The sequence below is a fragment of the Filicampus tigris genome, chromosome 15 (assembly GCF_054856515.1).
Source record: "Filicampus tigris isolate MCC_2025a chromosome 15, RoL_Ftig_1.0, whole genome shotgun sequence".
NCBI lineage: Eukaryota > Metazoa > Chordata > Actinopteri > Syngnathiformes > Syngnathidae > Filicampus > Filicampus tigris.
This window is the reverse complement of record NC_141231.1, coordinates 15031930-15045589: the sequence shown is the minus strand read 5'-3', so window position 1 is coordinate 15045589 and position 13660 is coordinate 15031930. Positions and strand designations below refer to the sequence as shown.

The 13660-nt window shown below is 40.4% G+C and overlaps 1 protein-coding gene across 1 annotated transcript in view; it reads right to left on the bottom strand.

The window, feature by feature from the left end:
- Positions 1-919: 919 nt before the first annotated feature.
- nsmfa (NMDA receptor synaptonuclear signaling and neuronal migration factor a) overlaps positions 920-13660 on the bottom strand; it is a 33668-nt gene continuing 20927 nt past the window's right edge. Inside the window, exons 6-14 of the mRNA XM_086054203.1 lie at positions 12363-12452; positions 9421-9551; positions 7813-7896; positions 7706-7739; positions 5916-5986; positions 5489-5568; positions 5076-5178; positions 4023-4098; positions 920-3044 (exon numbers count right to left, since the gene is read on the bottom strand). Of these exons, the coding sequence (XP_085910329.1) occupies positions 2947-3044; positions 4023-4098; positions 5076-5178; positions 5489-5568; positions 5916-5986; positions 7706-7739; positions 7813-7896; positions 9421-9551; positions 12363-12452 (767 nt within the window). The 3' untranslated portion in view covers positions 920-2946. The remainder of the gene's footprint in view (positions 3045-4022; positions 4099-5075; positions 5179-5488; positions 5569-5915; positions 5987-7705; positions 7740-7812; positions 7897-9420; positions 9552-12362; positions 12453-13660) is intronic.

Genomic DNA, 13660 nt, shown 5'->3' with positions numbered 1-13660 from the left:
CCTTTGAATGCAGCGTTGCAATTCTTAAAAGCACTGTTAATGCTTTTAAGAGTTCTTATTGACCATAGTTGAGTGGTTAGAGAACAGGAGTGTGACATGGATAAGCAGGGTTCGATTCCAGCAGAAGACAGCGTTCAGATGAACATCTTGTTCATCTCAGATTTTCACGTTTAAAATTGTTTGATTGTTTAATTAATTATGACTGCACATCATTTGAACCTTACTATACATTGTTGTTTTTTTCCCACAAAAAACGCCTTACGATACAGTCGGGTTTTTTTTCCCAAAAACGGCTTATTATACATGGTCATTTAAAAAAAAAAAAAAAAATCGCCTTACTATAAATGGTCGTTTTTTTCCCACGAAAAACGCCTTACGATACGTAGTCGTTTTTTTTCCCCCAAAACGGCTTATTATACCTGGTCATTTAAAAAAAAAAAAAAATGCCTTTGAATGAAGCATTCGTTGGAATTCAACATGAACTGTTAATGCTTAAAGAGGTGGTAACCTTCAAGTTGACCAGTGGTAAGCGCGGAGGACTGTAACGTGGATGAGCAGGGTTTTTTGGGGGAAAAAAAACATGGGTCTTTCTCTCGCTGAAAGCGCCGCTTGCTCCTCTCGCGGTCGCCACCTTTGTTTTCTTCTCTACACATGCGCGGGGGGAGAATCGCGGAGGGCAATTCGTGCGTAGTGAAAATTCAGTCGTAGAAGCGAGAGTTGTCTTCACAAAATGCACTCACAAAAAAGTCAAACTCACAATTCTGATTTGTACTCAAAAGAAAAAAGAAAAAAAAAGTCAAACCCTCACAATTTTGATTTGTACTCACAAATGATTACTAGTACGGATACAGATCGTTAATCACACATACGCCTTTTTGACAGCTATCATACTCCATAAAGCAAAAAAAAAAAGACCACAGAATGACATCATCTTTAATGTGTTGTTCCTCAAACACCACTGAGGACACGTTAAGAAAATATTCACAGCCACATTTGTACAGCCTGCTCGCCCCTTAAATGTTCAACATTTCCTCTCGTCATCCAAGCCCTTTTGTTTTTGTCGCTCCGCAAATTTGTCACCTTCCGCACATCACATCTCCATAATCGATCACGTGATCGTTAACAAGTCTGTGGATTATCACCTCTCAAATAGAGTGGTCTGTTGTCTGAAGACAACTGCTGCTGAGCCACAGCCACCTTTTGGAGCGGAGTTCAGAACATTGACAAATTCTACCATCCCATTAAAAGTAATATTTAAAACCAAAACAAACAAAAAAAAACAACTAATAACAATAATCATAGATATAGTAATCAATGAATCCAAGAAAAGTTGTCAAATGCCCATCCTTGGGGTGTTAGCAGTACTTGCTTGAAATTGAGCAAACATTCGGATGGCTATTAGATCCCCTCTTGACATCAGAGCGGAAACATGAACACATTGAGCTTTTCACAGCCGCAAAGAAAACGCACAAGAAATTCATCTTTTTTTTTTTTTTTTTATCTTCTTTTTTTTTTTTCTCCCAATGCTAAGCGACCACATTCGCAGCAAAAAAAAAAAAAAAAAAAAAAGACAAAAGGATGAAGAGTTACAGTACATTTGTGTAGCGCTAATAGTACATTCACTCCCAGCGAGATGGCGATAAACATTAGAAGATCTTCCATCGACACAATTGTTACTTTAGTGGCTAAAACCTGAGTTGTTCCAACGCATGTCTGTAAGAAAACCGCACGGCAATGGACATCAAAAAATAAACTATACGTCATTGATCCCATCGGGAGGATTATTATCTGCATGACTGAAGCTACGCCAGAGACTCAGGATTCTTACCCGGACACAAAGGATGGATTTAGTCATGGATGTCTACAGTGGATCGAAAAACTCCACACGCCTCTATTCAAATGACCGTTTTTGTGGTTATAAGGAAATGGAACCGATCGTTATCATATCATATATTTATTATTTATTGGTTTAAAAACACCTTTTGTCCTATATGTTAAAAACCGTCTGTATGACTTCACAGTACTGTAGATTATTATTCAAACAATCTTTTGGAAAAATGATCACTCTCTGGCCTCTTCATTTGCCTGCAATTGAATTTGTAATCGTTTCTTAACTTATCACGGCGTGACTCAAACTTGCCAATCAGAGGCTGTCGAAAACCAAAGGTGTGACACGCTTTCGCAAAGCAGACTAACATGAATCGGGTCATCGGGTAAGCTTGTCATGTTTTAAGTGATTTTCCGAAAAATGTTTTTTTTAAAAATACCAACATCAAACCGGTAACATTTCATTTTTGGCAAAGGCGAGGAGTTAAGTGAGGCTACATTCAAATCTTGCTAGGACAGGACTGCAAACTCTAACTTTAAATTGATGTTAAACCTGTACAACTCAACTGATTAAAAAAAACAAAAACAAAGAATCCTTCCATGAGGGGAAGTGAAATTAAAAAAAAGAAAATAAAAGAACAACTGATCTTCATTTAGGTTTAATCGGAGGCACTTTAAATGGTGGCAGGTGTGTGCTGACTGCCATTTAATATGAGCTTGAATGTGAGTGGTTCATTTTGAACACAGCCACACCCCATTTATAAGAGGGTGTGTATTTTTACATTCCCTGTCAACAATCTTGATTTTTTTTTTAAGATCACAAAAACCTTGCATTTGAACAGGGGTGTGTAGACTTTTTCTATCCACTGTATGTAGGAGACACAACCACACGTCCTTGCAACCAAATAGTGACTTAAATGGGCTTTGTACAGATGACTTTTTTAATCACTCCAAATAAAAAGAGCAACAAAGTCATTGTTTATTTTCATCATTTTTTTTTTCAATTCATTCAGGGTCCTTGTCCCTTTTTCACCGTGGGGGGAAAAAAAAAAAAAGACGGCAGGTGAGCGAAACGTCCATGGTCGCTGCAACGCGAGGGCATCCTCGTCATATTGGGCGTCACAAAAGGTCCTCGTAGTCCAACAGTTTGGAGTGCTGCCGCGTCTTCCACAGGCGGTAGAGGCGGAAGTCGAAGTACATCTCGATCATCTCTTTGCCTTCACAAGAGAAAGAGACTTTTCTCATTAAAAAAAAAAAAAAAAAAAAAATGGAGGTGTCTTTAGTCCGTTCTGGGCCCTCCCAAAAATAAACATTCTTGTTACGCATCTAAACAAGGAAAATAGCTTTCTATAATTTTGTGCTTGATGAAAACATAAAATACTAACAATTAAATAGTATACAAATGTGTCCGTTTTTGCATCATGGCTTAATGCTTCAATTCAATTTGTTCTGCTGCTCCTTCTGGAGCGCCCACCTTGGCCACCAGGAGGCAGTATTATACAGTCCTACAGACACAAATGAAGACTGTACAAAAATACTATACTATTTTTAGTATATGAAAAGGCAAGTTAAATTACAAGACTTTTGAATTCCATTTGAAATGAAATTTAAAAGCAACTTCGCAAGGTGCAATGTTGTCCAAAGTTGCTACAGTACATAAATGAAAAAGTATATCCGCTATTAAAAGCCCCCACCAAAAGCACATCATTGTTTTGCTGTTGCTTCTGCTGTCACGACTATGTGATGAGAGACAAAATTATTTTCAAAAGAATATCATTTGGGGATGAGACTATATACAATCATCAAGTCATACTTAAAATTTAGCATGGAAGACGTTTGAATGATTGATTCAGGGCATTTTACTGCCAATTCAGGCCTTGTAGGACTTTTTCAGGATCCGTGGGAACAACTGTTGGAAAATTTGCCGTGTCACAGTGTGGTTGGGAGGCATCGCTCTCGTATGCATTTAGGATCTCTGAGTCACGCTATTTATATGTCATAAATGGGTTTACACGTCATGTTTTGCGTTTGGGGGAAGAAGCCTTTGTGCGGTGCTGGCACCGGCAAAAAGGTTTTGTGGGTCATTTTTGGTCATGTGCTGCCCTCTGCTGGATGGAGACGGCTTTTGTTGTGTGCGCGTGTATGTAGATTTTGGTGTTTAGTGGCGACATGAGTGCCGGCGCGCTCACACCCACCCTGCGCCGAAAGCTCCAGCGGTGACTCGAACTCCACAGAATAAGGCCTCATCAGATTCTTCAGTTTCTGGAACAGCTGTTGGGCGCAGATAAGAACGCAAAAGGCCTATTAAGCTCCTTTCCACTCGGGTACACGCTCAGCAGGGGACGGGCTGCGTCGCTTCACACAACTTGCGAAAACATTCGCAAACACGCACACTTGATCCGCGATGAATCTTGTGAGTTATTGCCAACAAGATGTTGGACCACGAGTTGCATCTCGTTGTGACGTTTTGTTGTTTCAGTATTGCATGTAAAATGTTACCAAAAATGTGACCTTGTGCTTAATAGTTCGAACCAACAAAATTGTATATAACAAATATACTGTACAGATTTGATAGTTAATATGACTAAACAAAAAACGTGAATGTTTTTTTTTGTTGGTTTTTTTTCTGTCTTAAAGCAGCAGTGTTTGTTTGACGAGCTGGATAAAAAGACGACAAGATCCGTAGTCTGTTGTTCTTCGCATCAAACCCTCCAAATTGATGTAACATTTTGGCAGACACGAGGACACAAATCGCCGGCCTGGGTCGATGTTTGCTGGCATGCACACGTCCACGGGCGCCATTTGTTGGCTTTCTCCGTCATGCATATTTTTAGTGAGGTTTTTTTTTTTTTGCTTGAAAGGAAAACGTGTTTGGTGATGTGTCTAAAGCGTCACTTACATAAAAGGTCCCAAAACGGCAGAGCCAATTTTGGTTTATTTATAGGGTTGAGGATTTGACCCAGCACGTTGGGTCAAGATTTTGATCCAACAATGGGTAAAAACTACCCATACAGATCAGTTAAAGGTGCCAAAAAATGGCTGTGGTTAAAAATAATCATTTTATTACCAACATTTTTTAACAAGAGGAAGCAACTTTCCCAGCAGCATTAGCTCTTCAGACCGTCCAAAACCAGTATGTATAAACCAAATAACGAACCCAAATCTTGAGTAAAAGTAACCCAAACAGCTCCAAATGCACCCAGCGAGTGTGTGAGGGAAACAAGGCAGCATTTTTTTGGAGTGTGTACCTTCTCTCCATTGGGGTTCCCCAGGACGTAGCATCCCATTATATGGATGAGGTTGGGCTCCGGGTTGACTTTACTCATCATTCTGCTGAGTCGTCTCCAGAATCTAAATGAACCCAAAAAGGCTTCAGATGAGGCCGACTTTCCTCTTTCCAAGACGATATGAATTAAAAATTGCCAATCAAGATAATAACTTTCTTGGTGCAGTAGCATAAAAGCAGCAGTATGACGCAACATTTCTGCAATCACCTTCAAAACAGAGGTTTTGGGTAGAGAATTTAACAGTTAAGGTAGATAAAATAAAAAGGACAAAAAAAAAAAACACATTCTTCCACATGTTCTTAACCACACTTTGTAAAAGTAACAATACCACTCTTAAGAGTTATGAAAGTTATGAAGATAGGAAATGGACTCACTGGCTCATGTCCTCCTCCTTTTCCACTTTAGCGAATGTCGCTACTTTATTCTTAAGGAGGTACAAGTGACCCGGGCCTCCCTAAAACACACAAAACACACCTTGATGCTTAAGTTCCTTCTTTTTTTTTTTTTTTTTTTAACTGCATGCAAGAATTGCCATCTGCTGCTGCTGAAAAAAACCAAACAAACATGTAAATCAAATTTGATAGGCCCTGCATCTCCACTTTATAGACTTTTAGTCTGTGCTTGTTATGTTTCATTGCTTTTACCTTTGTTATATATATATATATATATTTTATTTTTTGAAGCATCGCGTTAGATAAATCTAAATCCGTGCTCGTTATTAGAAATGTTTTTAGACGGCGTCGAGTAACCTTCAACTGCGGCCACAAACACAGCATCCATTTCTATCTCGGTCCTCCCCACCTGGCAAAAGATGAGCATTCTCCAGAACTTGCTTCCCCTCCTGTAAGCTGTGAGCTTCTTCTCTATTTCCTCTGCGAGAGAGAGAGAGAGAGAGGAGAACAGTTGGATTGACGCCAAGGTCAGGGATAAGTGAACATGGCGAGTGAACAAAAAGGAAGGCTTGACGCAAAGCTGTGACAAAAAAAAAAAAAAAAAAAAAAATCACAACAGAGACACTGGGAGAACATGGCGTCGTTTCAATTTTAAAAGGTGGCGCGGCGAAATTAAAAGACGACGGCGAACGGGTGACCCGAAGTGAGTGGGCGCAAATGAGTCTTTGGCGTGCGGCCGATAAAACCGCGCGGGCGCCGCCGCGCCCTTCGACTTCATTATCCGGGAAACCGTTTCGTTGAAGCATCACTTGAGTGGCGCGCGAGGCCAAGTGTGTTTGTTCATTACGCAGAGCTTCATTTGCACCGCACGAGACCATTAAAAGCAAATTGATGTTGATTTTGATTGCAGGTCCATTTAAGCCCGGGACTACTTTTCCTGGCCCTTGGCGGTTTCTCATGTTTGCAAATGTTTTTTTTTTTTTTTGTTTTTTTTAAATTGTATTCGAAATGACATTCTTCAAGCTGAAATGACACATGAAAGTGTCAACCGTGCGCATTGTTATCAGCGATCATGAAAATGCCAATGACAAGCCTGATGGGTGTTTGTTGGTCGCTGAAGAGAGGCACGCTTGACAATCACGGGGCGCATTTAGACATGAACAAGACGATTATTATCCCTGATTTTTCACCGCTGAAAAGGATTGCGGTATATTCAATTTTCATCTTTGGATACTTTCTTCATAACTAATTTAAGGGTATACAATAATGAGGTTAGATGATACTCAACTTGGAAGTGTCTTCTGAATGGCATTGAATCTATGAGGGGGAGGGGGGGGGGGATTCTTTACGTCATTAAATTGGAATACTTTTTTGGCCCAGAGTTGAGTGTCAACTAGAGTGTGTCCTGAATAAAACTGGTTTGTGCACAAAATTGTTTTTTTTTTGTTTTTTTTTTTGTAGTTGTGGGCGGACAGCCACGAATGCATTGTTGCCATGATGGGATTATTAGCACGAGTGTTTCAAGTTCAGCAAGTATAATTGGTTGACGACGTGTCAAGGCGTAGCCCGCGGAGATTTTCTTTTTTTTTTTTTTTTTTTTTTATAAAGTCTTCATTCGCTGATGCCTTTGAAGCATCTTTACGTTTGTCAATCACAAAAGGGTGAGCTAAAGGTTGATGGGAGAATCATCAGTTTACCGTAGTAGTGAAGAAGACACTATGATGGAGGCTAGGGCTGCGTGGTATATACGGTATAAAAGGTAGATGGTATAAATTTGGCCTACGGCATACTGTAGATTTGGATTTTTTTTTTCTTTCATTTTTTAAATGAATTTTTCTGTATTTGGTCACGTGTCATTTTTTTTTTTTTTTTTTTTTTCCTAATGACATAATATCCAATTTAACAATTCCATAACATTTTCTTTGTCAATTCAACAATGAACAAAAAATGGAAACAAAATTTAAAAAAATTAGAAAATATGTACAATCAATCAGACATCCCAATACAATTCTAGATTTGGATTCTATTAACCAGTCGCGACGCTTTGGTGACATCGTCACAGCTGACTGTGTGAAAATGACTTTGTGTATATTTATATATATATATATGTATATACAGTACAGTACATGAAATAAAGCAATAATAATAATGCAACAGTTTTATATAGCAGTCATTAAAACAGAGGGAATACTGACTCACCCAAAATGTCATCAAAGGTTGCATGTTCATGGTCCTAAGCAGCAAGAGACGCCATTTATTTGAAAAAGACATTGTCGCCTTGACGGCATTTTGAATGTTTGACTCACGTAGAGGATGGGGATGATGGACGGGTCATCCCTGCGGATTATGGTGGGTACGTACTCCGCCTTGGGGACCTTCGAGGAGATCAGCTGAAGGTGAAGCAAAAGGGAAGGTTGGTTAAGAACCGCGAAGGAAACTGTTGACGATCGGTGGAAAATGAAGGTGAGAAGGCGGGGAAAAAAAAAAAAGGCGAAACATTCATGATTGCCGGGGAAAGCTGAGATTCATACCATATTCATAGGTTGTCGGAAACATCGGATAGTCCTGCCAAATGTTCGCAAGCAACTATTAATGAGATCCTCCTCCCCCACAACTGCACTGGGGAAAACTGAGGGAAAGGCCTTTCAACCGAACAAAGGCCAACTTAAAAAAAAATAAGGTAAAAAATGACTCTCAGCAGAATAGCTTTTGTGAACAATTTATCGACATGCAAAGCAGGTTGTGTTAAATATCAAGCTTGGGCGACGCCAAATCGATTTACCCTAATTTTGATCATAAAAATCCGATTTTTCTTTTTCTTTTTTCTTTTATAGCGTTCCATTACTTTTTTACTAGTCTAATGTGTGAAAAGTCCCAACTTTCCAGTTTTGTGCAATGCAGCATTACAAGCCTGTGATTACTCTGCCAATCATTCTGATAACACTCTGTCAGCAAAAATGGGTCAGGAAGCATTACGGTTCGGCGACGTTTGGTTCAGTGCGCCTGAGAGATGAGCATCATAATCAATAAATCGTGGCCTGAAATAATTGAGGCCAAAAGGGAAGGCACTAGTCGGCTGCAGAAATGATACAGTGGAACCTCAAGTTACGAGCTCAATTAGTCCCACGAGCCTACTTGTAACTTGAAATGTTCATAAATCGAGGTCATGTTTTCCATTGACATGAATGGAAATGCAATTAATCCATTCCAGGAAGTAAGTTATACTTGCTTTTTTTTTTTGTGTGTGTGTGGTTAAAAATAAATATATTAGTTATTTTAATCAGTAAAATAGATGTAAAATCAGACAATATTCTCATCTGGTTTTGAGATTATCATCGGGAGTCCTTTTGTGGCAATATTGATGCCACAATTTCTGATGTGGAAAAACATCAGCATGAAGTGCTGCAATGTATAATAAAAAACAAAGAGATGTTTCCCGATTGAAATTCACCATGCCTCCTTATCCTAGCAATATAGAAATAAGTAAAAACACACTATTATGGAGAAATAAAACACTTAAAAAAGGGAGATTACAGTTCATCAATTGAAAAATAATCTTCCGAAATAACATTGGGAAATTCTGATTCAAGTGTTTTTTTTGTTTTGTTTCTTTTCTAATTTATTGGTTGATTTTGGTATATCGATCCAGGGAAATGTGTCTTTTTCTGTTAAACCCCCCCCCCAAAAAAAAAAAAAAAAAGTAAATTAGAATATCACATTGTCATTTAAAAGATTAATTTCTGACATTTGGATGATCAAAAATGTGGAGCTGGAACTTCTGCTTTACGCAGCAGAGGGATACGCATCATCGTTTTTCAGTTTACGGCAATGCCGTCACTGCACGTTGTCAGTGATGGCTGAAAAAAGTTTCGTAGCTCGAGGTTCCACTGTTGAGGAGGCGTAGCGTGTCTCACCATGATTTTGGGAGGGACAAAGTCGTCCCCCTCACAGGCAAGCCTCTCCATCTCTCTCTCCTCCTCCCAGTCGGCAGCTTCGTCAACGCCGCCCTCGTCGAGGGTGCCGCAGGAAGTCTGCAGGTCCCCGCCTTGGAAAGAAGAATTCGCACACTAATGAGCATTGGGGTGTGGCCGGAGGTAAAGGCGAGAGCGTGTATGCGGAGGGAGGACATATTCAGAAGATGCAAAATAGTTCGCTGGAGGGGGGGGGGGGGGTGCTATTAATGGATGGTGTTGATGTTCGAAAGTGACAGATGGAAAACGCAGCGACAGCTGTCAGATGTGTAAAAAGAATGATTGGTGGTGTGGGGAAGCAGATTTTTATCATAACATCACAAAGGGAGTGCTAAAACGTCTCATAATGAAGATTTTTTTTTTTTTTTTTTTTTGGGAGGCTTCCAGGTGATGGGTGAAACATTGCAAAAGCAAAGTATCGCACACGGTTATTTTAAATACCACAAAGGCGCGGTCATAATTAGCATGTTTTTATCCATTTCAACTCTGTTGGACGTTGTGACAGAATGATGATAGTCGTTCTTTGATATGCGGAAATTCAACAAATTTCATTGGGCTCATTTGCAAAAGACATTTGACAGTCATCCGGAAATAAACACAAATGATGAACAGCGCCTTTGTCTGATTTACCAGTTTGGCGACTGAGTAATTATTTTTGCGTTTCGTTGGAAATGTGATTACTGAATAGTGAAACCCAAACAGCGGTTAAGCGGTGTTTAATCACTGCGATGACAAAATGAGTCGAGTGTTTGAATTCCGCAGTGTTCTTTCCTCGTCATTACCCTCCGCCGTTATTTGCTCCTCACAGTCATTCAGCTTCGACGAGGCTAAAACGACACTTAAAGATCTTGGACCTCATTTAGATGGAAAGCGTGTCGTTGAGAGGATACAGCAAATGGCTTCAAATAAAACAAAACAGTGAATCGGAGCTCATAAACGATGATATGTGAATGTGTTCATCTGCGTTTTGGAAACCACTGCGTGACGTTTGCGTTCTTTGAGTTGAGCATCTAATTGCTGGTGAAAGTCGGCCGAAGTTTGCAGTCGGAATCGCTAACGGACGCTCCGGATCAGAGCCGAAATGGGCAAGACGAAATCGATCTAACAAAGAATGATTTTTTGTGATGCAATTTTACCTCCTTTTGCGGACTTTTCCCCCCCCCTTTAACAGTTATATTTAAATATCTTCTTGCAGTGTATTTTGAGGTATTGAATATATCTTACGCATGTTCTAGCCAAGATGTTTGCTGTTAGCTACGCGGAGTAACGTTAGCCTGTTTTAGCAGGCTTTACTGTACAAACTCTACTGTCATATTCCTACATCAATTTTACACAAATTATCCATAAATTACCCATTAGCCCAAGTGTGATTGACAGGAAAAGTGGTGTAGAAAATGGATGGATGATTTTTTTTTTTTGGGGGGGGGGGGGGGTCAAACATACACTGCACAAACACATTAGAAATATTGACAAGGAGACAAATATAAAAGCTAGACCATCACCGCGACTCCTCCAGCAAATGCCGACACCATTTCTTCAGGAAAGAGAGGCAACTGAACATTAGCACAACATTTTACGGTACATTTATCACGAAACTCACACTCAAGATGGACGTGGAGAGAAAACAGAAAACCACAAAGACACAAAACGCCGACAACAACAGACAAAGACAAAAGCTACGTACGCCACAAGCGATCCACGCTCACTGCCGGTTAGACTCTTTCGTTCTGGTAGCAAATGTCGCACGCACACAAACGCACGCACGCACGCACGCACACACACACACACACACAAAGCATTCTGGGAGACATACTCACAGAGAGCAGCACAAAGTTGAATTTGGGTCATAAAAAAACACAGACTGACAGGGGCAGATTTAGCAGCAGAGACAGCGAGTTTGTGTTTTACGGCCATTCTATTGTATGTGTGCGCGCGCGTCCACTCTTAACATCTTTAGGCTCCCAGGCACTCTAAAACACAAATACATATAGGTTTATTACGTGAAATAAAATGTTGCTGTTTGACTGTAGGCCAAGCACTGACATTTTTTGGCAGCGTTTTTACGCTGGAAATGAGTTTCTTGGCGCAACCCAGCCACAATAGTGGCCGAGAAACGATGAATAACGTAAAAGGTCGCGCTGGGGGATGCGAACGTTGGGAAGAAAAATGGGAAAATAAAATCTCATTTCAACTTGATTTTTAAAAAATTAAATCTCACCTCTGAGATTAATTACGATTTGTTTATCAAAGTGTTGAGTACACGTGACAATATTCGAGTGTCGACCTATTACCTTTGGCCGCTATTTAATGCAAACAAGAAATGAAACGTATCTCCAAGACTTGAAACATTATCTAAAATTATTTCCCTTTCTTTCTTTTTTTTAGAGTGTTCAGAAAATGGATGGCTTGATATTATAAAAACATACCAATAAAAAAAGAAACCAAAATTGGTATGAATATTTGAATACTAGTAGCTAGCTAGGCTAACCGCTATTTTCGTATTCTCTAAACTACGTGGACGTATGAAGACGTCACCTTGCTGGCCGGACATTTCGCTGCTCCGCAGCGCGGCAGACGGCGGCGAATTGTAAGTCTTTTGTCGATTCAAAATCAAAAACCGTGATTAGCACTTAGTCGACTTCGATTTAAACACCCGTGCAGAGTAGTAAAGGCAACTTGTTGACTATTTCCACCACTCGAAAATCAATTCAGAAAACGTGGCTTTTACAATGGTGGCACAGATTATTCCGATTTCCATCCAGTTAAATGACGTGAACACGACGAATGAGACCGTTTTTCTTCCATTGTCAGGACACGGCGAAAGTGTGTGCGTTGCCTTTTATGATGTTAACGTGCGTATGCGTGTCCATGCAGTGTGGACTCACTGTCTCTGGGTTCATGAGGAGAGTCAGTCTTGACAGGGGTGGGGTCACTCCAGGAGCGGCTGAAACTCTTCGATCTACGCTCAGCGAACGCTAGTGCAGGCGGGGAGAGATCGTCACACGCGCGCGCGCACGCACACGCACACACTTTGGAACCCACAAACGACCACAAGTGCAGAGGCGGATGCAGCTACAAGTGCACAAATGAAGCGAGCGTGCACTGGGAAAACACACACGCGCACGCGCGCACACAAGGGACAAAGGCACATTCCTTCAGTTGAGATTTTCCACACTAAATTCATCTCAGCATGACTTTATGGACCTTCCCCAAAAGCGGAGAATAGTCCAAACTGTCGCAATGGTTGTTGGTCTATATGTGCCTCGTGATTGGCTGTCCAGGATGTATGCTCCGCCCCCACTTTGCCATAAACAAGCTGAGGCGATAGAAAATGAATGGATGGATTTCGAGGAGATCCCAATGTTGCTACAGGCCAGTGGCGTGCAAAAGGGGGGGGGCGGTATTCAACCTGAGGGGGGCATCCACCACCCTGCTGAAGAAAAATTTTGAATGGGCAGAAAAATGACATGGGCTGTTCAATAGATCATACACGTGTAGTCGACAGGGAATGAAAAATGTGCCGTCTGCAAAAAACCTGCAAAACATTTCAACATTGACTCGAAAAGAATGAGCGATTATCATAGCTAGCACTCCATTTTCTATAACTTGTCTATATTATGACTCAACCCATGGGCCTGATAAGAACAAGCAGTATAAGAATATGAAGGGAAGGATTATTTATTTAAATTTACTGTCATAAATGTTTTTTCTTTATGTCTTTCATTTTCAGTCGCTCTGGGAATCTGCAAAAACTTAATTGAGGCAACTGGACTCTTCTTGCTTGTTGATTTTTTTTTTTTTTTTTTTTTTTTTCTCCCATGTTTTCGGAAACCATTCCAAAATGACTTGCGCCATTATGCTATTAGGATAACGCCATAAAAATAAAATGTTGCATTATTCAGTATGTTGATTACAACTCTAATTCACACCTGGTGCTTCTCTGCATCCCAGTCAATAAACGCCTACAGCCACCCACGTGAGGAAATGCAGCATTTATGGGAGGGAAATCAAAGGTGGCAACCCCGAAACGACAGAATTAGCTTTCTTCATTCCCATTTGCAACAAAATGCTTCATACTTCAAACTGAAACTGCAATCGGAGACGAGTGTTATTATCGCAGCCACCAACGTTTCCCTAATCGGCAATTTCAGGGAGGCGGGCGGTGTTTGTGAGGACGAAACAA